The 27,659-nt window shown below is 43.4% G+C and overlaps 1 protein-coding gene across 6 annotated transcripts in view; it reads left to right on the top strand.

Annotated features, from left to right (window-relative positions):
* Nucleotides 1–27,659, top strand: part of LPP (LIM domain containing preferred translocation partner in lipoma) — a 709,534-nt gene that overhangs the window by 555,174 nt on the left and 126,701 nt on the right. For all 6 annotated transcript variants that reach the window (XM_020989038.2, XM_020989040.2, XM_078147348.1 and 3 more), the window contains one exon: nt 17,132–17,301. In XM_020989038.2, coding sequence (XP_020844697.1) covers nt 17,132–17,301 — 170 coding nt within the window. The remainder of the gene's footprint in view (nt 1–17,131; nt 17,302–27,659) is intronic.

The raw sequence follows: 27,659 nt of genomic DNA, 5'->3' as shown, positions 1-27,659 counted from the left end.
GGTTAGCTATTCTACCTGCTTTGTGTTGTCCTCAAAAATAACAAGCCGGCCATCTACACTTTGATCCAAGTCATTCCTTAAACAAATTCAAGACCCTCTGAAGCCATAAACGACAAGTTTCTTTCTGGAAGAAGACTTGTTTTAAACAAACAAAAATCTACCCTACACACCACCAGCAGCTCCACCAAGACAGAAATGATTGGTAAGTGATAGCCAGTGGTACAGATGGAGGAAGCTGCTTCTGGGAGGGAGAGCTGATGGCCAGAATCCATAGTGGATACATCAGCTAGGAGACCTCATGTCATGGTTGCCATCAGGAGTTGGTCGCCATACAGAATTTTCTTGCATTTCTTAAGCTGCATTATTTCCAGTTTTGTCACAGAATGAGGTCAGGCAGTGAGCTATCATTTATTAAGCACCTACTCTGTGCCAGGCACTATGCTAAGCACATAATGACTTCATGTACCCCAACATGTATCCCAGAAGGATATGTTTTAGACAAGACAGCTACATCAACTTATTCCCAGGCTGCCTCTGAGGGTCTCTGTAGCTTTGTGCAAAGCTCTGTCAGTTATGGAAGCTTGACCTTCTGACTCCCAGGCCAGGCTCCCTTGGAACTTGGCAAGTAACTGTGAGGACAGTGTAGGATCTCCTGCTTTCTAACTGACCACAGAGGAAAATGGCCTCTCCCTTTTCAATATGAGAGCTAATGGGGTGATAAGCCTTGAGTCATCAAGCTGATTGCCCTGTGGCTATGGCTCTGGAGTTATGACTTCTACAATGGTCGAATTTTTTCTCATCTGGCCCAAACTTTAAATGATGCAAGAGCTTCCCAAAGTGCAGGTCAGATCATGTCACTTCCCTGCTCAGAAACCTTCTGGTTTTGTTCTAATGCAAACTCATCCCCCACAGGCTGGCTTCCACCTACTTCTCTGTCCGTCTTAGCTGTTCCTCGCCTTCATGACCTCAGTGTTCCAGCCAGCCTGGGCTCAGTTCTCCATTTCTTGCCTCTAGGCATTAGCACAAGCCATTTTGGGTGTGTTGAATGCGTTCCCTGATCTTATTCCCCTCTCCAGAAGTCATGCTTCTACTTGGGTTCCACCTTTTTGATGAAGCTTTCTTTGATACCCCCAATTCTTCACACTGTCTCCTTCCTCAGCTGTGCATGTATATGCTTATTTTGTGTGTGCTATCTCCACCCCCTCCCCACCCCCTAACCCCTGCAAGTAGAGTGTCAGTGCCTCAAGGGCAGGGGCTATATTGTTCTTGCACCTCACCCTACCCCAGGGCCTAGCACAGGGCCCCATGCGTTAATACCTTTTATTGAGTTGAATTTCCCAGAACAGTACATGGGGCTTGCTTTGGTCATAGAAAGCAATGTTCTGTTTGTATCACAGCAGACTGGGAAAACTATCGAGAGCCAAGTGGTGGTAGTAATGTCTGGGGGAGGGGAGATGCGTACATGTTTCTTTTTCTAATTTGCCTTTCCAAATCCATCTTACAATATCAGTTTTAACGAAGGAGCAGGACTTGGGGCTAATTGAGCTTCTTTCCTATCAGTCTGTTATGAATATTTTATTTCCTATGATTAGAAAAATGAGTTTCATTTGTCAGCGAATAACTTTTCTTTATTAGAAGTATTTCATTCTTGGAGACCTTGACAGGTATTTGAAATGTTTCTGGTGTGATCAACAGTAAGAAATGAGGACTGGGGCCAAAGGATTGTGGCTGGCTGAGGAAGAGCAGAGCCTGATGCCTTCAGTCATGGTATCTAAGTCAGACAGAATTGGTGACCTGGGCAAAGGTGCAAATGTCTAAGGAGTCTGCAGAGTGCCATGTGTGCTCTGCTGGTTGTAATGTAGAATTGGGGAGCCTAAATCTCATGACCTTAAAAAAGGAGCCTTCCCTATCAGAAGCATGTTGTGTAGAATATCCCAGGATGGGAAACAGAGCAAAAAAGGAGATGGGCTGGGAAGCACACTTTTATTCAGAGAGTCATTCAGCCAGTCAGTAATCATTACTTAAGCTTCTGTGTGCCAATCACTGAGCTAAGCATCCTGAGTGAAAGGGACCCATAGGATTACTGAGTTGCCTATCAAAGCTGTCTATGGGGGGCAGTTAGGTGGCACAGTGGATAGAGCACCGGCCCTGAAGTCAGGAAGACCTGAGTTCAAATCCGACCTCAGACCAAACACTTGACACCAGCTGTGTGACCCTGGGCAAGTCACTTAACCCCAATTGCCTAAAAGCAAAAAAATAAAATAAAATAAAATAAAAGGTTAAAAAAAAAGCTGTCTATGACTTGGCCTTATCTATTATAAGAGATTCATTGAATTTCGGTGCTAGATCAATCAGCAAGCATTTATTAAGTGCCTACTATTTTGTCCCAGTCACTCTACCAGGTGTAAGGCATATAAAGCTGCATGTGAAACAGGGTACTTTCTGTACAAGGCAGACTCTGCTCCCCCACCCCCCAGCATAGAGGCTGGTCTCCTCCTTCTCCCTCCCCCCCAAAAAGAATCTCTTTCTGTCTCTGTCTCTCTCTCTGTATCTCTCTGTCTCTGTCTCTCTCTGTCTCTGTCTCTCTGTCTCTATATATATGTTGTACTTTGTATAGGACCTCGTGAACTCTCTAGACAGCCCATTTCACCCATTTTATTCTTGGACAAATCTGTTAGAATGTTTTTCCTTGCCTTGAGGTGGAATTGGGTCCTTATTCTGTCCTTTGAAGCTAAACACAATGAAGCTTGTCTTTTTGGTTGGGAATGAGGCACTTTCCACTGTGAGTTGAAATGGAGCAGGTGATATGGGGGGAGTGAAATTGACTTTGGACTGCCATACTCTTTCATTCTCAATCAGCCTATGAACAAAAGTTCTCCTTCCAATAGAGCTATCAACCTCCATCTCTCCTCTGCTTCATAGTCAAACTTAACAAAAAAACCAAGGTGTCTCCCCTCTTTGCCTCCCCTTTCTCACCTCCCACTCACTTCTCAGCCTGTACGATGCGGCTTCTCTACCTAGCACTGGTCCAACACATCTTCTTCACAGACCTCCAGTGATCTCTTGATTAATAAACCTGATGCATTCTTTCAGCCTCTTTCTGGACTCTTGATATGGCTAGAGCTGTTGTTCACACCCATGTTAAACTGGAAGGAGCACTGGTGTAGGGGTCATTGGCCCTGAATTCAAATCCTGCTTCTCATGCTTACTAGCAGCAGCATCTCGAGCAGGATAAAGTTTGCTTAGCTCTAAAATGGAGGCATTGGTCCAGGTGTCTCCTAAGTTGGGCTGGATTTGTGTCTGACCATATCTGCAGGTCCTAAGGCCACTTTGGGCCAATAGCCCCTCCATGAGCCCGAAAGGCTCCTCTTTCTCCCGGCCATTGCAGGGCTCCCACTTGTATTACCTGAACTGAGTTAAAGCCTTTCTGGATGTTTCCACCTTTCAAATATTTATAGATTTACCTCCTGGCACCTCTTAGTCACCACTCAGCCGAGATCAACTGTACATATTTAGTTCCTTTCATTTTTTCTCCGTAAATCAATCCCTCCATTCCCTTCATTACTTACTTTGTCTTATTATTCCCTCAAGCTGTTTTCATCCATTGCAGATGGGAAAAAATAACACTACCATGTTCTGCAGGAGGGGAGAACACTCCCCAGAGACGTGAAAGGAGCAATCCACAGGTTAAAGAATGACACGGGTGCAAATCTGTTCTCCTGTTCTGTCTTCGATAAAGAGTGAGCCAGATCTATGGGAGCACGATGCCTTTTCCCTGCGTGGAGCAGGGGGCCTCTTTCTCTGAGTCCGATTCTCCAGCAAGCCTGGAACTTCCCAAGGCCTGTGTCTCCAGCCTCCCACAGAAGGCATGAGCCTGACAATGTTTAGGCACAAGAAGTAACCACTGTATTCCGCAGCACCTGCTGAGCTTTGGCAAATTTACAAGATGCCTTTGGGTTCAGTCACCTGGACTCTCTAACCTTTTGTTACATTACTATTGTTGTGATTATTATTACTACTATTATTAGTACAAATCCATGTGGGGGAACTCCTCATCTGAAAACTCCCTTTACTGACAGAAGCCTGCAGCCGAGGCTCCTGGGTATAGTGAGAAGGGGCCTTAGCTGACATCAATTCCCCATTACCTGGTTTTTAGGTAAGGAGACAAGAGGCCCAGCCCAGAGAGAGGACGCATCTTGTTTCGTGTCACACTGATAAGCCCTAGCAAAGTCAGGATGTGAAATGAGATTTTCTGTCTTAAAATTTAGTACTTTTTGCAATAGTGAGTTGTCTGGGGCCTCTGGAATGTCAAGGGACTGGCCCAGGGTCACCCAGCTAGGAGGTGTCCTAGGACTTAGGACACAAGAGAGTACCTGACTCTTGAGTCTGGCCCAAGGTGTGCCACCCCCCCCCACACACACACACACATATGCACACACACTCACAAATCACCAGGTTCTTTAACTTGCTCTCTTTTTTAAAGCAGTTCTGGTGAAACTTCAGTAGATTTGGGTATGTGAGGGAACTGTCCATGGTCACCATCTGCCTCCATCCATGTCCCCTTGACCTACATTTATCCTGAGTTGGGAATATTTAAGATTTATAGACAAAGCAAGTCAACAGACTTCAGAGGAAGCTGCCTCCATTCTATACTAATGTTGCTAGCCATTGCAAAAATAATAACAATTTATAATAATAAGCTGGCATTTCTATAAAAACTTTTAAGACTTGCAAAGTACTTTGCAAATGTGATCTCATTTTGTCCTCACAACAGCTATGGGAGGTAGGTGCATTATGACTCCTGTTTTACATATCAGGAAACTGCGTCAGCCAATGGTTATGTGACTTTCAACTTCTACAGGCTGGAAGTTTTCTTTGGTGCAAATGTTTGCCTCCTTGGACCATCTGAGGCACAGGAGGTCCATTTGTTCTGCCGCTCCAGGATTGTAGGAGAAGAGAGATTGGGCCTCCCTTAGACCGGGAACTTTTCCTCTAGGGAGCTTGCTCTCAGACCCTCTACTCCATCTAAAGGATGTGTGTGACTGGTGTTGTTCTAATGGAATCCAGCCTTTGCACAGCTTGTCAGTGCAGAGGGCATTAATGGTCACATATGAGGTGGAGCAGATGACCTCTGAGAAGCCTTCCATCTCTGCTCATTGATCTCATGTGGATCCCAATGTTCTACCTCGAGAGTCAACTGGGAACTCTTCTGCTTGGCATTTAAAGTTTTGCAGGAGTCAGGAAAACCCAAGTTAAAACCTGGCCTCAGACCTTTACTTTCTGTATGACCCTGGGCAAGTCACCTAACCTCTGTTTGCCTCAATTTCCTCAACTATAAAATGAGGATAAAGCACGGCTGCTTTCCAGGTTGTTCTGAGAATGAAGTGAGATAATCTTTATGAAGCTCTTAGCGCAGTGCTGGGCACATAGTACGTCCTTAATAAATGCTCAGTGTCCTTCCCAACCTGGCCCCTTCCTCCCTTTTCCAGGCTTCTTGCACACCCTCTGTGCTCTAGTCCTGCAGGCCTCCTGCCCACTCTCTTCTCCTGCCCCGTGCCTTTCGTGAGCTGGCCCCCAAAATGACAATGCTCAGATACCTCTATTTTCAGGAGGCCTCCCCACCCCGGGATCACCTTCCTTCCCCTCTGTACCTAGTCTTTTCCCCATGAAAACATGATCTCCTTGAGAGCAGAAGATTCTTTTTCTGCCCTTTCTCCTTTGCTCAATGTTTCACAAATGTCCTCGCACAGAATAAGTGCGTGATAGATTTGTGATGACTGACTGAGATTGTGGCACTGAAGTAACAAGGGCTGTTTAGTCTGCAGAAGAGAAGGCTGGGAGGGAGGCAGGGCATGGCTGCCATCGTCTGGTGTCCGACTGGCCTTCCCTTTGGGTTCCAGGATTGTAAAACTAGGGCTTGAAGGCAGTTCAGAGGTCATCTCACCCACTCACCACTTTACAGATGAGGAAACTGAGGCCCAATGAGGTTTACATTTTTGCCCAGTATCACACAGCCCACATGTTCAGATTCTACGTATTCTGCTTGTCTGAACAGAAGGAGAACCGTGGGTGGAAGCTGCAAAGAGGCAGAGGTAGGTTGGTTGTGATGGGAGAAACCTCCCAAAGATAAGATCCGTGCAAAGGCAGAAGAAGCAAGTCTCCATCCCTAGAGGTGTTCTGGCAAAGGCCACATTCCCACATGTCAGGGACGCTGCAGGGACGGCTGCCTGTCGGGGTGATGCCTTAGCCAGGGCAGCTCAGAGAATGTTCCTCCCGCCACTGGGCTCCACAAGCCCACGCTGTGTAGGGCCCAGGACTCTAACAAGCTGGACGTGGCTGGCTGGGCTGGCCCAGGGGAGCACTGTTCCCTGGCAGAGCCAGAAAAAGAGGCAGCTTCTCTGTGAATGAAAGGGGGAGGGGTGGTGGGAATGAACTCATGTTTTATTCAGAGGCTAACAAAGGAAATTGAGAAGTGTTTGCTTAAAATTGACACCATTTTTAGCCTAAACATTCTGTATAAATGATACCAGATGACTATGAAATCCCACAGAGGAAAACGCCAATTTTCCAGTAGCGTATACCCTGTGGGAAAGGCTGCCTCAAAGTAATCCGCTAATAGCTTCCCATTTTGCATTTTTCACATACTCTGTATATGCAGATGAGTATTAATAACTACTCCCTAGATGTCCCTTCCTAGATCTGGGTTGCTATGTGAGTAAAGAGGGGCGGAGGAAGAGGGGTGAAGTCTCTAAAGCAAATACAGAATGTGTCCAGGGACCAGGTGTGAGCTCCAGAGCTGGGCTAGGTGGAGACTTTGGAATGAGAAGGGCCTTGGGGGCCCTTGCGTCCAGCAATGAGCTCTGGGGTAAAGCATCCTCATCCACTGGAGGCCCTTGGTGACCACCTGTCCTTATACAGACCCACGTGAAACATGTAACCACTATTACCAGAGGAACAGAGAGATGCTCACAGGCCCTTTTGTTTTACATTGGGGGTAGAGTGAGTCGCTTCAACTTATTAGAAGGATTTATTTTTGTTTTGTTTTTACAATTTTTTAAACATTTTCATTTAAAGTTTTGAGTTCCAAATTCTATCCCTCTTTCCCTTCCTACCCCCCACCCCCGAGATGGTAAGTAATCAGATACAGGTTATACATGCACGATGATGTAAAACATTTCCTTATTAGTCATTTTGTATAAGAAGACTTGAATAAAAGAAAAAGAAAATGAATGAAATAAAGTGAAAACTAGCCTGCTTCAGTCTGTCTTCAATCAATATCACTTCTCTCTCTGGAGGCGGACAGTCTGCTTCATCATTAGTTCTTTGAGATTGTCTTAGATCATTGTATTGCTGAGAAGAGCCAAGTCATTCACAGTTTTTCATCGAACAGTATTGCTGTTACTATATACAAAATTCTTCTTGTTCTGTTCACTTCACTAAGCATCAGTTTTATGTAAGTCTTTCCAGGTTTTTCTGAAATCATCCTGCTTGTCACTTCTTATAGAAGGATTTCTTAAAGTCTATCCTCTGGAGCAGCAGCTAGGTGGTGCAGTGGATAGAGCTCGGTCTTCGAGTTAGGGGGACCTGAGTTCACATGCAGCCTCAGACACCCGACACTTACTTGTGTGACCCTGGGCAAGTCACTTAACCCTGACTGCCGCACCAAAAAAAAAAAAAAAATCTATCCTCTGAAATAAAAATAACAAAAAAGATTTGTTTTGTATTCTTTCTCTTAGTGCCTTTCTCCCATACTATGCGATCTTTCATTAATCTCAATAATAATAACAGTAGTTATAATACTTTCCACAAGTGGTAGTCAGGTTTGCCATCAATTTCATATAAGGTCATGTGTCATAGATTCAGAGTGGTAAAGGACCCCAAAAAGCACCTAGGCCACCCTCCTCATTTTATAGGTCAGGGAAACAAGGCCCCAAGTGGGATCATATCATGAGAGATTTAGAGTTGGCGGGCATCTTAGAGGCCTTAGCTCATGGTGGATAGGGTCTGGATCGTGATTGGAAATGATTTGGGTTCCAGTCCTGCCTCTGACACTAATTGTGTGGGAAGGAATACGGGCCTTAGGGTTCCTGTGCCTCGGTCAGATCACTAAGATGCAGCAGATGGCTTGTTTGAGGTTTTACCTCCTGGAGGGAGTTTCCACCTAGATCTAAGTACAGGTCCTTGGTTTGGGTGCTCAGACTTCTTTAGACCACCCCTCACACCACCAACAAAATCTCCGACCAACACACCTTGAGGGACAGCTCGGTCCAAGAGTTTCAGCCTCGGCAATTACCATAGAGGGGAAAGACTTATGAAGCTATAACCCAACTGCTTCCTCGTGGGTGCTCCAACCCACTCCGCCCCCATGCATTCCTGCAGCCACAATCTCCAAAAACCCAGAAAAGAAAACGTGTACCTCCAAAGTCCGTAGGGTGGTCAAAACATCCGTGTCACAAAGAGACCCAGTTCTCTTGTTGGAGATGGCATTGGTAAGGATGCATTAACTTCTACTTTGCCAGCACCCTAGGGATACTGGGGCTTTCCATCATCCCTGCTGCAGCTTCCCCATAGATGTTATTTTCCTCTGAGTAGGAGTTTTTTGAGAGAAAGACTGTCCTCATTTTTTTGTTTGTATGTCCAAGGCTTGATACAGGTCATTATATGTACTACCCATTTAAAATGCTTTCTTGAATTATACATTCATTAGTTCATTCATTCATTCATTAGTTCTATTTAATATGTATGTCTATGTATATATATGTATATGTATAAATGTATGTGTGTATATGTATAAAATCTTCCTTTTCAGTCTTGGATGTCTCCTTTGGACTCCATTTTTCACATACAATACATTGATTGTATTCAATGTCTTGCACCCAAGATATTGTTCCATAATCTTTAGGAGTTATGCTTCTTGGAAGGTCTTGGTGCTCTGTGATTCACCCCCATATGACAAACAGAGCGTTGGAGGCTTGGGCTCTCAGGGCAGCAAGCAGCTTAACATCACAGAATGTCAGAGTTGAAAGAGATGTCACAGGTCCATCAATCCATTTCCTACATGAACAGCAATCCTTTTACCTCCACACCTGGCTAAAACTCTTCCCATTCTTCCTTCAGAGCACTATACCTGGAGTCAGGAAGATTTTGGTTTTAATTCAGCCTCAGACTCTCATGAGCTTTGTGACCCTGTGCAAGTCACTTAACCTCTGTCTGCCTCAGTTTCTTTAGCTGTAAAATATGAATACGACCAAAAAATGTTGCCTCCCTAGAGAATCTTATCACTTTTGTAATGTCATTATGCCCCTGTCTTTGAGAGGAATTTTTTACAGACTGGTGTATCATTCTGTGTATAGTATGCTGGGAATAGTCACCCCTTCCCCTCTTGAGGGTGGGAAGGGGAGTTTGAAGGCTTTAAGCAATATCCCAGCAGTTAAGAGAGAAAAGATGGAAGAATCCCTTAACTCCAGTGGCAAAGGAAATCTGGCTTCCTGCAGATGAGCTTTTGAGATCCCAAAGTGCTTCCTGAGAGATGGTACTGCTGGCCCATGTCATCTTTTTAGAAGGCAGATAGATACACAGGTCATTGGAGAGAGCCTAATGGCCCCTCACGAGGCGAGTCAGCCTTGTCGCCTGTGGCTCTGGGGCTGTCTGGATGTCCTTGGGATTCTTAGAGACTGTGGGTGTATCCCTCCTCATCTGGAGCACTCTGTTTGTGGGAGCTTATGTAACACGTGAAGCTTTGTGTACTCAGCTTCTTGCTCTTAGCCAGGAGGACAGTCAGGGCCACAGCGGGAGTGGGATTGCAGCAATTGTTAGGATTCAGGTGTGGGATCCAGTAACAAACTCTGGGGTAATCTTAGAAGTAATAACTGAAGCACAGTGGAAAGAAAATTGATGGGTGTCAAAGGCGCAGGACCAGGTTTCAAGTCCTCCCTTTGACCCATATGATCCCTATGACCTTGGGCAAGTCACTGTTTTCTTGTGCCTTGGTTTCCTCATTATTAAAATGAAGAGGCTGGAGTATAGGACTTCAGAGTTCCCTTAAGTCTGTGTCCTATATTGGTGGAGGGACCTTCCATCCTGGGAGCTCCTCCTTTACAAGGGAATGTTGGGGGAGTACTCCAAATCTTATATATACAGTGGCTTCCATGAAATTCTCAAGTGATACAGTAGCATATTTCTAACAGGTTTGGTAAAACATTGATGCAGTAAACATGGCAGAGCCTCATCCATGATGTCACCTACTCTCCATTATCCAGGGGATTATCTTGCACGTATTTACTCTCAGAGTGATTTCCCCCTCCCTTTTTCCCACCACCCTTTGAGGCCACCTTTGTTGTCTACAGGTGGTATGCAATGAATGCATTCACACTCTCTTTTTCTAAATCTGACCCAATTAGGGAAGGTACTTTCCTGCCCAAGAGTACCTTGAAACATGTTCTAATCCACCCAGGACTAACAATGTCATTGTCTGCTGTTCTGAAGTAAAACCTCCACTCTTTGGAGATCAGAATCGGAGGATTCTGGGATGGCTAATGGTACACTGGATTTGGTTTGGAACCTTGGCCCTGGTTAGCACCTAGTTGTGTGACTCGGCCAATCATCTATTGTTAGGAACTCTGTATTCTAAGGCAAGATAGAGACAGAACAGTGAGAGAGTTCGGATTCTGAGGGATGCATTCAGTTTATTTTTGAGGGAGAGGCAGAGAGTCAATCAGTAGTCATTCACTCATTAAACATAGATTAATCACCTACTGTATGGCAGGCATGTACTAAACACTGGGGATACAGAGAAAGGTAAGAGACAGCCAAGGATGTCCCAGTCTAATGAGGGAGACAACATATAATTAAGTAGGTACAAGCAAGATATCCATAGGATAGATTGCTCATCTCCTTTCCCTGGTTGATAGTAATCCAATCAGGATGAGTGCCTGGGCCTGGCTATGTGGCCACAGCAAGAGGCTCCTTGAGGCGTATATCCAATCGTTAGCCAAATCTTTCTGGTCTTACCTTGACAGCACCTCTCTCACTTCCCCTCTTCTCCCCTCATGCTTCTAACACTGTAGTTGAAGCTTTTATCACCTCTCACCTCAATTATTACAAAGCCCTCCTAATCGATCTGCCAGCCTCAAGTTCCTTCCCACTGCAGTCTGTCCCAAACACTTCTGTCAATTGGATTTCCTTACATACAGATCAGACCATGCGACTGTACAACTCAAACAACCCCAGTGATTTCCTCAGATAAAACATAAACCCATCTGTTTAGTTTTTAAAGCCCTGCACGCCCTGGAACACCTCCTCTTTCCAGCCTCATTGGAAATTACTCTAGACGTTCCCACGCTCCTTATTCCAACCAAACTGGCCTCCTCTCTCTTCCTCACACATGACGCCCCATACCTCACCTCCATTCCTAGACACTGGCTGTCCCACATTCCTAAAATGGCCCTTCTCCTCACCTCTCCCTCACCTCCTTTCATAAGTATGGTGCTGTAGACAGTCTTGGCAGCTGGGAATCTTTTTTACTCTCTTCCCCTCCCATAAAATAGCCTTTCTGGGCACTAGATTTCAACTATAGAACTAGGGATGATTTAGAATGTGAATTAAAACAAATAAATGTGAATAATTTAGTAAATATTTCAATGGAACAAGAGATACTTCATAAGAAAATGACTCATGGTATAGCCATGATAAAGGACTTTGCAGCTTGTCATGACATAATCGGTGTGATTTCAAATGTTATTTGTGCCTGGATTCTTTTCAAGGTTAGACATAAGGGATATAGCGTCAAGAAAACTGTGGCTTGGGGTCATGTGGAGTGTGGTACATTGTTTGGATCAGGAAAATTTAAAACTCATAGGATCTGGGAGGTCATCCAGTGATAGGAACATAAGATCTTAGATTTTGTGCAAGGAGAGACTTTCAAGGTCACATGGTCCATCCTCATCCTTTTATAGATAGGCAACTGAGACCCTTGCGGTGGCTTTTTGGTGCAGTGCCTAGAGGGCTGGGCCTGGAGTCAGGAAGACTGCTCTCCCTGAGTTCAAATCTGGCCTCAGACACTTACTCGCCTTGTGACCTTGGGCAAGTCACTTCACCCTGTTTGCCTCAGTTTCCTCACCTGCAAAATGAGCTGGAGGAGGCAATTGCAAGCCACTCCAGTATCTCTGCCAAGAAAACCCCAAATGGAGTCACAAAGAGTCAGAAATGACTCAATAACAATAACTGAGGCCCTGAGAAAGTCAGATGACTTAACCAGATCTACACAGGTGGTGGATGACAGAGATTCAGAGTCATACAACTTGTATCTAGCCCTCTCCAACCCATCCTTAAGCCATTCAGATGATTGAAAAGGTGAAGGAATGAATGATTGACTAATTGAATGACAAGAGCAACATTTATGAAGGGCTTCCTCGTGTCAGCCACTGCACTGGAGATTTACAGAGAGGCATAAGGCCAGCTCGTAAGGAGTCGCATTCTCATTTGGTCAGACAACACAGATGAGTGATGTGCAGCAAGGGCTGTTTGGTCCTGGGGAAGTCAGTGGAGGTGAAGAAGGTGAGGATTGGATGGATGGCCAAATGGGCTGTGAGGCTAAATCATGGTCTGCCCTTCAGGGCCAGCCGGGAGGTTTTGTGGGCTGATGTCTACATGCACACACCACTATTCTAGCCCCTTTAATAAACTTTTTTCAAGTGAAATAGAAAAGTTAGGTTTGAGGCAAAAAGGACGTGGCTGGCCTTGTGATGAGGAATGCAGAAGTAATGTTTGAAGAAGTACTGATCAATTAAAGAAGAAGGCCTCTTCTGAAGATGACAGCATGCAGTGCCTTGCCCCCCATCAGTGATGTTGTTTCTGCTTTGCAGATAGTTGGTCCTTTCTTATACATCTGCATAGGTTCTCCCAGAAGTACATAAGTGCGTTATTGGAAGGGATGATTTTGTCTTGGCATGCCCAGAGGTCAGCACCATGCCTGGCACATGACACGTGTTTAATAAACTCACTGATTGAGGGTGGCTTTGATATTTTTCAGAGGGTGACAAAACTGCTGGGAGGAGTGTGGTTTACTTGACTTTTTTAACTTGTTTCCAGTCCTGTTTCGCATATTTTTATTATATGCTGGATCCTGCAGGTAGGGGACTGGGTGCTAAGGCCAAAACCTCCATCCGTGCCCCCAAGGGCCTTCCACTTGGCAGACCAGCAACTCTGTTCAGATAAATCCACATCATACTGTCACAAATATTTCACTCCATCGCTGGAAAAACAAACAAACAACAAAAGCAACATTGCTCTTTAGAGCCATCGCTTCCAAGAAAGCAGGTCCCAGGGTCCCTACCAGAGTCCTCACTTACTCTGTCCTGTGTGCCAGACCATGACATCCCGGTGGATGGTTCTACCTTCGGCATGTCACAGCACCAGATTCCCAGAACTGCACCCCGAAGTCACAGATAGAAGGCAGTGCTGTGCTCAGAGTTTTCTTCTGAACACATTAGAGAACTGTACAGAATGTTTTCAAGACAGTTCCACCAAAACACAGTGAATACCTGGAAGCGGTAGTAAGCTGAAGCCTAGCCCTGATGGGAGAAGCCTTGCTTGCCCAGAAACATCCTTTCTGCCTGGGCTTGGCCTCAAGATATACAATCTTTCTATCTCTCCTGAATGCTGAAAAGAAGCCGTAATGAATAGCCTATGTGGTGCTAGATGTGAGTAGACAGAATCTTGAGTCTTCCTGTCCCAGGTGCTCAGAGTTGGCATCGGTGCTTTCAGACTCCAAGAGCAGCATGGGTTGAGGAGTTAGAGTGTAGACAAGCCTCCTGCGGCCTGGCCTCGAACCACAAAGCTGTGGATGCTGGGGACTCATAATGGAATGGAAAATGTCCTTCCCTCTCTGCGCTGGTGCAGTCGAGCTTTATGGGGCCCCTCCTCTATTCCAGTAGAAAAAAGGGAAGTTGTGCCAGCAGTTGATACATGTTCCAGTTTAGATGCCATGAGGCAATATTTATTAAAAGGGCTGCATTCCACTCTGCCATTCCGAGTTTCTGGGCCCAGCAGCTGAGGACATTGATTGGTTCTTTGAGCCTCATTCACTGCATTCTATATCCTTCCTGTATCCATGGACCCATGAGTTCCAATGTCCGCAGCTAGCTGGCTCTCCAGTCTTCCCCACTAACAAGTCTCTCATGACAGCACTTAGCCAGAGCTGAAGTTTCTTGGGAGCCTCTAAAGTCAATCATCTTCCCCATACGCTCTTCTACCATCCTGCGCTGTGAGTCCTTAGTTTTCATAGCTGGGGGCTGTTGAGATTCTTGTCTCACAACTGTGCAGGGATGAGATGGTGGAGTGTTGTTAATGGGGTGTAACTGAAGCTGGCCTCGAGGGGGAGGATGGCTGTGCCCGGCCATTGTGAATTCTCCTGTCTTTTTCCAAGAGGCTCTCCAAAAGGCATGGTTCTAATTTGTCTTCCTGATAAAATGGATCATCCAGGGTGCTTTTCTTTTCTGCTGATGCGTGGGGTTATTTTTATTTATGTTTTTCGCCTTGCCTCTGTTCTTGTGAATCCAGCACTAGCACAGGTGCCAGACTGACTACCCCAGAGGTCCATGCCCTCCCTCTGTCCCCAAACGGGAAGGGTTTGGACCTCTTCACACCTGAGCCACACCCCATTTCACCACTGACTTAAGACAATCAGGCTAGATGAGCAAGGAACCTTATAGTCATCCAGTACAACGTTCTTTTTTTTTTTTTTAAAGATGAGGAAACTGAGGCCCAGGGGTGATCAGTGACTTTCCTGATTAGTTAGTAAATTCCAGAGCCAGTATTTAAATTGAGGTCCTGTGACTCCAAAGCTTGCGTTTCCACAGATCTACACTGAGGTGAACTCCTTTGGGAGAAATCATCTTCAGAGGGTAAGGAAGGAGTTGGGTACCCACAGGAAAGAATGGGTTACCCCCAGTGCAGTCCTGCTGGATCACTGAGTCTTAGCACCAATATTCTCAGACTGTCCTGCACTACAAAAACTGAATATGAACCAGGTTTCCCCAATACCTTCCCCTCCCCCATCCCCCAATCCATAAGCCCAAGTGCTCAGGTTTTATTCTGTGGAACAAACAATGTAGGATATTGGGGTCTTGGTCTTGGAGGTCATCCGGCCAAATGTCATCACTTCAAATGAGAAAAGAGATCAGACATTATATTTCCAAAAGGGCAAGAGATGTTACGGCAAAGACTAACCTAACATGAAAAGCCCAGTACAGTCCTACAGGGAAGAGAAATAGACCTTAAGCAGTATAAGGGAAACTAAGGCCCAGGGAGGTTAATTGACTTTTTTCCACCTTTTTTCCTCTACATTTTAATTTTTTATCAAGTCTGAACTTAAACACACACAAATGAGTATTTCCATATAGATAGCCAAACCCTTAAACATAGTTGTTTGTGAAAATATGAATCTCCATGTCATACTGATTTCTTCTTAAAAATATATAAAATGCTTTCTTAATTTTATTTTCTAAACTGGCCAGCTTGTCTGTGATTCCTAAAAGCATTTTAAAAAATGCCCTCTCTTTCCTCTCTTAAAGCCCTGAGGGTTGACAGAGCATTTTACAAATATTATCTCATTGTATCCTCACAATAACCCCAAGAAGTTGTTATTAATATTATTATTATCCTCATTTGACAGATGAGGAAACTGAGGCAAATAGAGATTTGAGTCTTACACTTAGTAGGTATCTGAAGCTAGATTTGAACTCAGGTCTTCTTGACTAAGTGTCTTGTTCTCTATCCATTATGTTATACAGCTGCCTCATCCCACTGACTCCAAACTTGCCCCTAATATACTCTAGACCTTCATCAAAAATGCTTCACAGTCCTTTAATCTGTTAAAAAATCATCTTTTTCCTCTGTAGAATTATGCTCAGCTTTATAAGTTGGGTATTTTTGTCCAAAAACCTATATCTTTGACGTTGGAAATTTATAGTCCTAACTCTCCTCCCATGTTTGGAAGAAGATGCCAGGTCTTGTATGACCCCGATGATGGTTCCTTGGTATTTGAACTCCTTTCATGATGCTCCTAGAGTTTTTTTTTCTTCTCTTTGATGTAGACACATATCTGCAACATTCTTGAAACTTTTTTGTATTTTTCTTTTAGAAAATGTTTGGGTTCTTTCTGTCTTCACTTTGCCCTCTGACTTTCATGGAGGTGGACGGTTTTCATTTATGATTTATTTAAATATAATATCTGAGACTTTTTTGGTTTTAATTATAGTTTTAAGGGAGGCTGATATTCTTAAACTGAATGGTTTTTCAAGTTAATATTTTGAAATATCACATTTTAAAATTTTTCTTCTAGTTTCCAAACTTTTAATTTGGTTCAAAAATGTTTTGTCTCATAGTCATTTGTTTCTGTTTGTTCCCATTTTCTGGGATTTACTTTCTTCAGTGAAGTTTAATAATTTCTTTTCTAAGCTATTTCTTCCTCCATCCACCCCCGGAAGATCTTTCATTTCATGCTTTTTAATCAATTCTTTCATTTCTTCCAGGTATTCATTTAGACTTTAGGGGGAGGGGAGGGAAGAAATTTCCCTTTGAGTCTTGGTTTATAGTTGTTATTTAGCTACCTTGTCTTCTACCTGGATTTTTGACCATCTCTATACCCTGATTTGTGCCATCATTGATTTATTCATCTCTCCTACTTTTATTCCTGAATTTGAGCTTCATGCCAGGGCAAGGCTTCTGAGTAGGATGGTCATCCCTTATTGTTCTCACCCCAGACCACTTGGATTCTTGTACCTATGAAAGCTCCATCTGCTCATGAGAAATACTGCCTCCTCCGAATGTCTTAGAGCTTTTTGTGGCCATTGAGCATGGGTATTGTGTTGCAGAAGGCCACATAGGTAGTGACTCAATGGCAGATCCAGGTTTGAATCCCAGGTCCCCTGAGTGTGTGCTTGTTCCAGGCTGACTTTAAGTATTAGAATCTAGTTACTCCATTAAAGTGTTCTGTGAAAAGTATTGTGTTTGTACCTCCTCTCTTCAACGTGAAGACCTTCTCCTGCCTCCACCTACCAATGGTCCTAAGCCCTCGACATTTCCTAATGTCTCTTTCTAATGTGATTTTCCCCACCCTGGTGTTTTTCAGGCCGCTGTGCCCGCTGTGGTGAGAATGTTGTTGGTGAAGGCACGGGCTGTACTGCCATGGACCAAGTCTTTCATGTGGACTGCTTCACCTGTATCATCTGCAGCACCAAGCTCCGTGGGCAGCCCTTCTACGCTGTTGAGAAGAAGGCGTATTGTGAGCCCTGCTACATAGTAAGTGTTTGGACCCCTTCCCTGTCTGGTGACCCCCATCCTAAAGGGAGGGTCAGTGCCTCATTCTCTCACTATTCATTGACTTATTGAAACTCTGCTTGTGCCAGGACATGACTGTGCTTGGTTTTATGTATCAACAAGGTGTGTCTTCAGCCCACAATGACAAGGCAGGGCTGAAAAGCCTCCAACCTCCTCATTCCTCCCGAGACCCAACATGGCCTTTATACAAAAAGACCTGATCATCTCTTTCCTCACTATCCTATTTTACTCATGCTCTGCAGGGCTCAGTCTGTGGTTCATAGCAAGCCCTTTAAAAATGCTAGCTGACTAACTTGTTCAGGGAAACATTGTCCTCCTCTTAGCTCCATTGGGTGTTTGTGTGGAAAGAATTTTTAAAAAATGCAATTAAGAGATTCCTGGGTTCTTCTCTGATCTCCATCACTTGCTAGCTGTATGACCATAGACAAGGTAATTAATCTTTCTGAGCCTCACTTTCTTCATCTGTATAATGGGGATAACAAATACTTGCTTCATCTACCTTGCAAAGAAGTTATAGGGATCAAATTAAATTATGTATCTAAGTCTCTTTGTAATTCTTTAAGAATTATGCACATAGAAATCATTGTTAATCTCAGAAACAAAGTGGTACAGGGGGACCTGTAATGAAAAGACAGCTAGTATACAGTGAAAAGAATATTGGTTCTGGAGGTAGAGCCCTGGTTTTTAACGATACCCATACCACATAGTACCTGTGACGCCTTGGACACTGCTCAACCGCTCCAGGCCTCAGTTAACTCATCTATAAAAGGACAGAGCTGCACCAGATGGCCTTTGAGGTTTTTCTTAGCTCTGAGCCCTTGATCCAATGATATCCTAAGCAGAATTCCTGAAGAGCACAACCATGTATTTAAAAAAAAAATCACATCTCTTAATCAATAATTATCCAGTTCTGGAATCGTAACCCTAGGATGTTTCAGCTCAAAGGGACCTTTGAGATGAGAGAATCAAAGGATCATGCAGTTACAGTTGGAAGAGAAATTAGAGGTAATCCAGTCAAACCTCCCCATTTTACAGATAAGGAAACTGAGCCCCAGTGAGAGGAGATCCTATTCCTAAAAGACAGCACTTTGTATTTTGAGACAACTACATTGACTAAGAATTGGAGACATTCAGTCAGTGTTCCAATGATGAGTGAAGTGACAAAGCCAGGACTGGCCAACAGGCCTCCTAAAACACCATCTCTCATGGTGGGCCCTTTTTGACTCATTAAAATTGTGGGGCTTCTCAAAACCTGTCTATTTCTGTGATGCAGCATGTCTGGTCTCATCTAATGGTTTTTTTCTACTAATCCTTCATTATAGCTCACAGCAAAAATAAATTAATACCAATACTCTCTGAGTTAATCAGCGTTTACTTTCAAAAGCAAACACAACATACTTTCCAATAGCCCAGTTTAGCACTTCAGAAGTGTCTTCCTAATTCCCTATCGTGGGTTAACAAATCTTACTCTTTCTTGGTGGGATGGATTTTGAATTCATGGTATTTTCTAAATCTACTGACATCACACAAGTGACCAGCTTTGTGAACCCAAACATTGCTATTGTTCTGTTTTATTTTAGTTTTTTTCTAAAGGACAATGTAGTCCTGGCATGAGGTGGGAGGCAGGGCAAGAAAATATGTGCTCTGGAGTCTGGGGTTCAAGTGTAGTTTTTCCCACTTATGTGGCCTAGCTTAACTCACTCTTCCTTTATGGGCCTTTCAGCAGGTCCCTAAGACCTGGGTACTAAGTGATAGGTGGGTTTTGATCTGATTTAATGTTGTTTAGTGAAATCCCAGATCATTGATGCCTCGATGGACTCATATCTAAAGTACCTTAGGTGCTGCTGAGGTATGGTGGCCTCTGCCTCCCTTTAGTTGCAGTGGTAGAGTCTGAAAGACCTGGATTCAAATCCTGAGTTTTATATGACAGGTATGACCTTGGGAAAGTCAGTCTTTCTGGCTTTCATTTTCTCTGTCTCCTCAAGTTCCCATCCAGGCCTAAGTCCTACATCCTAGAAGTTCCCAAGAAGCTGCTATCTTGGGGTTTTTACGTGGCCTTTCGGAAAAGCTCCTTCCTCCCCTCCCTCATTGGGTTCTCTGGCTTTCTCTACTGTTGGGTTGGCTTGGCCCCTACCAGCCCTAGCTCCTACACTGTTGTTCTTCCACATCCTTCATCTAGTCTAGGCGGTGGTGCTTGGGCTGAATTTTAGAGTCAGGAAGACCTGAGCATGAATGCTCACTCAGACTTTCTCAAGGTACATATTCTGAGAGGTAGTGAAGAAGAGAAACATCATTCCCAGAATAGGGTGACAAAGTGAGCAAAGGCATGGTAACTGGAGATAAGATGTTGCTCCAACAGATGAGCAGCTCAGTTTGCCTGGAATGTAGAGTTTTTGAAGGGGAACGATGATTGCTAAGCTGGGACTGCGGCCAAATTGTAGAGAGCTTTCAAAGTCAAACAGAAGAGTCACCCGCCATTTTGTTTTAGACTCAATATGAAGCCATTAGAGATTTTTGAGTCAGGGAGTAATGTGGTCAGACCTTTCCTTTATAAATATTACTTTTGGGGGGGCAGAATCAACATGGCAGAGTGAAAGCAACAACTTGTTTCAGCTGTCCCCAAACCCCTCCAAATACCTATAAAAATGGCTCTAAACAAATTCTAAGGCAACAGAACCCACAAAAAGACAGAGTGAAACAAATTTCCATCCCAAGACAACTTGGATGATTGATCAGAAAAGAACGCAGGGCGGCGTAGGCGCACAGGCTTCAGCGAACCTGGAGCAGGCCTCAGAGGACTGAATTGTTGGCAGCTGTAGTGGTTTCCAGATTTCTCAATCCACGACTGCCAAAGACAACTTAGAAGGTCAGTGGGAAAAGTCTGTTTCTGTGGTGCTGAGAGAGGAAGGTGGGGTCTCAGACCCAGTTCCCCAAGAATATGGCACTGGGGTGGGTAGCTGCTTCCCAAGCTTCCGGGCCAAAGACTGAGGGGGAATCCAGTGGCTGATCAGAGGGGAATTGCAGGGATCTCTCTGCTGGTGCTGAGGCAGGAACCTCTTGCTTTCCCGTGCTTGGATCTGGGTCACAGTTCTGGATGGGTGTCCTGGGGTGAGGAGGAGCACTGGCACAGTGGAGCTTGTAGTGGATGTGGACAGAAAACCTTCCTCATAATTCCAGGACAGAAATGAGTGCTTGTGGTCACTAATAGACCACAGCACAGGCCAGGAAAGGAGTAAACACCTCACCCCTTATCATATCACCTTGCAAGAACTGGAAAATTTATGGGTCCCTACAAGTATCTCTGAAAACAACTGTATAAACCCACGAAGCTTGGGACAGTACATTCTCCACATTGGAAGCAGACTCTTACCTTAACAAAAAGAGTTTAAAACTCAAGCAATTGGCCGGGATCATGAGCAAAAAGGACAAAAGGAGTCCAACTATATTGTTTACATTGGTGACAAAGAAGATCAAAATATACAACCAGAAGAAGACAACAAAGTCAGAGCTCCTACATCCAAAGCCTCCAAGAAAAATATGAATCAGTCCCAGGTCTTGGAAGAGCTCAAAAGGGATTTTGAGTAGCAAGTAAGAGAAGTAAAGGAAAAACTGGGAAGAGAAATAAGAGTGATGCACGAAAATTATGAACAACAAGTCAAAAGCTTGCTAAAGGAGACCCAAAAATACACTGAAGAAAATAACACCTTAAAAAGTAGCCTAACCCAAATGGCAAAAGAGGTCCAAAAAGCCAATGAGGAGAAGAATGCCCTAAAAAGAAAAATTGGCCAAATGGAAAAGAAAGTTCAAAAGATTACTGAAGAAAATACTTCCTTAAAAATTAGAATACAGCAATTGGAGGTTATTTACTTTATTAGAAATCAAGACACTGTAATACAAATCCAAAAGAATGAAAAAATAGAAGACAATGTGAAATATCTCATTGGAGAAACAACTGACCTGGAAAATAGATCCAGGAGAGAGAATTTAAAAATTATTGGACTATCCGAAAGCCACAATCAAAAAAAGAGCCTAGACATCATCTTTCAAGAAATTATCAAGTAAAACTGCCCTGATATTTTAGAACCAGAGGGCAAAATAGAAATTGGAAGAATCCACAGATCTCCTCCTGAAAGAGATCCCCAAAGGAAAACTCCTAGGAATATTATAGCCAAATTCCAGAGTTCCCAGGTCAAGGAGAAAATATTACAAGCTGCCAGAAGGAAACAATTCAAGTACTGTGGAAACACAATCAGGGTAACACAAGATTTAGCAGCTTCTCCATTAAAGGACTGAGGGGAATGGAATATAATATTCTGGAGGGCAAAGGAGATAGGATTACAACCAAGAATCACCTACCCAGCAAAACTGAGTATAATCCTTCAGGGGAAAACATGGTCATTCAGTGAAATAGAGGACTTTCAAGCATTCCTGATGAAAAGACCAGAGCTGAATAGAAAATTTGACTTTCAAATACAAGACTCAAGTGGAACATGAAGAGGTAAACAGGAAAGAGAAATCATAAGAGACTTATTAAGGTTGAACTGTTTACATTCCTGCATGGAAAGATGATATTTATAACTCATGACACCTTTGTCAGTATTAGGGTAGTTGGAGGGAAAAAAAAAATTGTATGTATGTAGATAGGTAGATATGTAGATAGATAGATAGATAGATGGATAGATAGAGGGCATAGGGTGAGTTGAAGATTATGGGGTCATATCTGGAGAATAAAATTAAGGGATGAGAGAGGATTATATTCAGAGAAGAAGAAAGGGAGAGCTAGAATGGGGTAAATTATCTCACAAAAATAAACAGAAAAGAAAATGCTCTTACAGTGGAGAAGAAATGGGGGAAGGTGAGAGGGAATGAGCGAATCTTATTCTCATAGGATTTGGCTTAAGGAGGGAATAACATACACATTGCATTGGGTAAGGAAATCTGTCTTACCCTATGGGGAATTAGGAGGAGAAGGGGACAAGAGAGCAGGGGGATGATAGAGAGGAGGGCTGATTGGGAAAGGGGGTAATCAGAAGCAAATCCTTCTGAGGAGGGACAGGGTCAAAAGAAAGAATAGAATAAATGCGAGGGCAGGATAAAATTAAGGGAAATAGACTTAGTTTTTCACATGTCTACTATGGAAATGTTTTGCCTAACTGCACATATAAAACCTATATTGAGTTGCTGGCCTTTTAAATGAGGGTGGTTGGGGAGGGAGGAAGGGAGAAGATTTGAAGCCTAAATTTTTAAAAACATATGTTTAAAAATAATGTTTTCACATGCTACTAGGAAATAAGAAATACAGGAAATGGGGTACAGAAGTCTGTCCTGCCCTACAGGAAAATAGAAGGGCAAAGGGGATAAGAGAAGTGGGGGGAGAGATAGAAGAGAGGGCGCAGACTAGGGGAAGGGATATTCAGAATGCTTTCCATCTTGGGGTGGGGGAGGGGTGAGATGGAATGTAAATTTGGAACTCAAAATATTGTGGAAGTAAATACTGAAAACTGAAAATAAATGAATTTACATATTAAAAAAGTGCAATAAAAATAAATAAATATATAAGGCTATATAAGCTGAAAAAAAAAGAAATATTACTTTTGCAGCTGTGATGAGGTCTTACCTCTCTAAAAATGCTACCATACCCACATATATGTCATAGAGTGTGTATGTGGTTAAGACTATAGTTGTACTTTTGTATGTGTGTGTGTATGTCTATCTATATCTATATCTATATATAGATACATAGATATAGATATAGATATATTCAAAAGCAATATTGACAACTAAATTGAGCATATAGAGCTGTGGACTTGGAGTTAGGAAGACCTGGGTTCAAATCACTCCTTAGCAACTTATTAGCTTTGTGACCCTAAAAAGTTCATTTCCCCTCTTAGGCCTCTGCTTCCTCATTTATAAAATGAGAAAGTTGAACTCCATGGCCTCTAAGTTTCCTTCCAGCTCTAACCCTAAGATTGTGAGGTTCTCTATCTATGATCCTTAGCTATATAAAGCTTCATCCATCTTCCCCATAAGCATGGGCTAAGTTGGCCAGTTCTTTACTAGAGATGCCTCATTCACACCTTCACTATCCCTTCCATTTTTATTTTCCATCCCTGAAATATGCTTAAGTCCAGAAGAAATAGGGGACATCTGGGAAATATCCATTCCCAGGAATTAGAAAAGCCCAATGGTTATAGATGAAGGGAGCTCTCCTTGTTTGAGAGTATCCTCCTCTCACTTGGAGGTTTGATGGAGTTCCTTCTGGAAGCAGGGGAAGTCCAGGTTTCCCTAGGGCAATAGAGTTGAATTCTCATGCGAATTCAGTTAAGTTTTGCCCTCAAACAATATTTATTCACGAAGTTTGGCTCAGTATTTCAAGTTGTGATGATGGTGCTTTGGTCTGGATTTCATCAATTTAGTGGCATATAGATGCAGTTTTTTCAGAGGCTGTCCCATATTTCTATCTGCAAATGCACAATTGATTAAAATGTCACATGGAATGGAGGAGGCCAGTGAGGCTCATGAGAAGCTGAACTCAGGATCAAATTTCCTTCCAGGCTAATCTGAACAAAATAGCAAACCCTGGGATCATCCAATAGAGAGCAGAAAGGGATCTTATCCCACCCCCTTCATTGTATGATGAGGAAACTGGGACCCAGAGAGAATAGATTGCACGTGTTGGTGCTAGCCCTCTGACATCAATTCCAGGGCTCATTCCATGACAACATGTTACAGACACTGTGTCCACCAATAGAGTTTTCAGGAAGATAAAACATTACCTTTGACCCACTTTCTGTCTTCTTTTGGTTCTGGAACACCAATGAGGACATTTCCCCTTCCATTCACTATCTTTGACACTCACTCCATCTCTTGGTTTGGGTCAGGCCCCATGGAGATAGGAAAAAATACAGAAATAATTCAATGACCTCCTGGTCTTGTGATTAATTCATGGCTCCAAGTACTTTTCAAAACAATGGTGGAGATGATGACAGCTGCCTTCAACAGTGTCCATTCTTTACCCAAGTCCTCCACTCACAGCCCATATTGGTATAGAGGTGCCAGGGAGCTCGTGATGGCTCTGCCACTTGGATCCAGTTAAACTGGAAACACTTCACAGATGTGGGCCAGTGTTTGGGAACAAGCTTCATGAAGTTGACAAAGCCCATCACCAGGGTGGCCACAGGGTAGGAGCATTTTCAGCCCCAGCAACTCTCAGATTCCCTCACTTATCCCTCCAACAGACAGAGAGATAGATAGATAGATAGATAGATAGATAGATAGATAGATAGATAGATAGATAGATAGATAGATAGATAGATACTCCATCCTCACCCACAACACCTACCTCCCAGCATTGTTCTGATGATCAGATGAAATCATATTTGTAAAGCACTTAGCACAGTGCTTGGCACGTAGTAGGTGATTACTTAATGCTTAATGAAAGCAATCATATGTCATATCTATAACTTGAACTTGGAGCTGCATTAGCTCACTTATCCTTTCATACAAATGGGCAAGGATATGAATTTAACTTTTTTGGTTACACAAAAAGATGTAATGCTTTGAGTGCTGGCCTTGTGGTCAAGAAGACCTGGGTTCAAATCCCACCTCAGACACTGATCAGTTGTGTAACCCTGGGGAGCCTCTTTTGGCTCCAGTGTGTTCTTCTGTAACATTATGGAGCTGAATACAGGAATCTCTAAGATAACTTAAAACTCAAAGCCTCTGATCTTGTGATAACCCTCGAACAATGTGCAGATTGTCTAAAAGTGTCAAGTTTCATTCCAAGCCATGTCATCCTTGGTCAATAAGGATTTAGTATGAGCTTACTGTATAGCAGGTACTAGAGATATGAAGACAAAGATGAGATGCTTCCTTACCCTCATGGAGTTTGCATTCTATTGGAAGAGACAACATGTACATTTACAAGTTTATGAATCAAAGGTGTTGGAGGGGGGAGCGCCAAAGGGATGAAGAAAGGCTTCAAGCAGAATATGGTGCTCCCATGAGTCTTGAAGGCAACTGTACAGGGCACAGTTGGTTGTGTCTGAGATCCAGTCACTCCCTTGTCATTTTCTCCATCATCTCTCCCTGCCCACACAGATTCTGGAGCCCAAGATTTTTCATTATGGTTAAAGCCTAAGTGATTACTTTGCTTCTGAAAATAGAACATTAATTTCCCAGGTGTCTGAAGAGTAAGGTAAATTGCCTAAAAGCATTAGCGGGAAACATGTCTGTGTTCTTTTGAGCCCTGATATCAGCAAAGGGCTCCCATTAAAAGCATTCAAAACCTTGAGACCATTGTAAGTGGTTGAGTTTGGTACTTGGGCAACAAAAAAAATGTTCTCTCGTGTTCTTTACTCTTCCTAATAAAGTGTTTCAAGAGCAATTACGACTGAGACATTAAGTGAGTGGGAGGAACAGAGACCAGATAACTCACCCACCATCCAGTACACTCACCGTCCTGTCTTATGAACAGAGAGACCTCAACTTGGTCAGTTGTTCTGTTTATCCTCTGGTGCCAACACTGTACCCAGTACTCCCCCAGCACTGGCCCATGGTGGAAGAAGTTGAGAGGTCCTAGTACCATCTTAGTTTCTCCCTCTAATGAAATTCATCCTTACAGCAGGATGAGGTGATGAGGATGGTACCCACCCTTGAAACAAGGGGAGTTTGACATCTTCCTATGTCACCAGTGACTCTAAGGTTATAGTCTTATGTTAATTAGCTAGCAGGAGATGCTGCATTTAAAATTCCTAGGCAAGTTAGTTTAGAAGTCTCTTGTTAGGTCAAGTTCACAGATAGCTCATAGTTTAAAATTTGAGCTTTCCTGAGACATTCCTTGGCTACTGTACCCAGGATGACTCTATGGTCAAAATGCAAAACCAAGGGCTTAATGTACTCTTTATGTACATCTGACAGGCCACTTGGCATAGTGAATAAAAACTGGCCTTATAATTAGGAAGACTGGGGTGTAAGACCTAACTCTGACACCTTAGTGGCTAGGAAACTCTGGGACAGAGGTTTAAAAACTCTCAGAGCCACAAGAAACTGCAAGGCTAGAATTTAGTTAGCATCATCCTCTTCCGCCATGTTCCCCAATCCCTGCAGAGGGTAGTAAGGAGATGTCTTCAAGTATAGCAGTGATTTCTTTCTGATCTGGGATAGCCTAGGTGGCCACTGACATTCCTTCAGATAATCAGATGTTCTGATGATATGACCTCAGCAGCACTGGCATTGTCCAAAAACTGATTGTGACTTGGTGAGAATGTAAAGATGAGACTTTGCGCTGTTATTCCAGCCGGGCTGGAGGACTCCAGGGCATAGACACCCCCATTTTTCTTACTGAGGATAATTGGCTCTGAAGAGCTACATGAATTTGGAATAAAAAATGTTTTGAAAAGCTCTTCTCCCCTTAATGAGCATTCTGCTCATGACCCTGTAATTATAAAGTGCCTTCACGGGCTCCAAGGAGCTTTGAGACTGACTGACAAATGTGTTGATGCTGAGGCCTGTCTCTAGAAGGTGTCTTTCTTTCAGGGAGCTCAAAGCATTTTATGTATGTTACTGCCTCAAGTCTGCCAGCATCAGGCAAGATTTGCAGGAAGAGGGCATCATTATCTCCATTTACAGGTGGGAAAAAAGGAGACATGGGACAGGGAGGACATTTCCTCTTATCTCTTTGGGCCTTAGTGTTCTCATCTGAGAAATCAAAGTATGGGGTGACACCATCTCTAAGGTCCCTTCCAATTCTAGAGTAATTCTCATCTCTCAATGTCAATAGTGTTCACCTAGGCGGGCATGGTAGAGACAACCTCTGCTCCTTTCTCTCCCTCTCTTTGTTTTAATGGGCAGCTCTGGCCCCTGTCCCATGTCTGGAGATAATGATGTCCTCTTCCTGCCAATTGAGTTCATGAAGAGTAGGGCAGGACTGAAAAGGACTGAACAACAAATACTTAATAAGTGATCTTTAATTAAGGATCTAAGGCTCTCTAATCAGGAGATTCAAAGAGTCCTGATCCCTCAATAATTCCAATAATGGGGAGGAGGCTGGTGTATGATTGACAATTTGGAATCTGTTACAGATTCCTAAGAACTTTAAATGAATATCTCTCAAAGGGGGATGGAGAGGTACCTGGGGAAGGTAAGCAGCCTGCAATGACTTTCTAACATGGAGTTAAAAAAAAACCAACAGAATAATGAATATCACCAAAGCAATGAATGATGGAAAAACAAGATGAGCTTTTCTAATTTCCAGAGCAAGGGAAAGCTTAGGGACAGTTTCCTGATCCAATGAGGTCAAGAAAGTGAGGAAACTGAAA

Source organism: Phascolarctos cinereus, unplaced genomic scaffold (genome assembly GCF_003287225.1).
Source record: "Phascolarctos cinereus isolate Bilbo 61053 unplaced genomic scaffold, phaCin_HiC Scaffold_7;HRSCAF=346, whole genome shotgun sequence".
Classification (NCBI taxonomy): domain Eukaryota; kingdom Metazoa; phylum Chordata; class Mammalia; order Diprotodontia; family Phascolarctidae; genus Phascolarctos; species Phascolarctos cinereus.
This window is presented reverse-complemented; position numbering and strand designations above follow the sequence as displayed.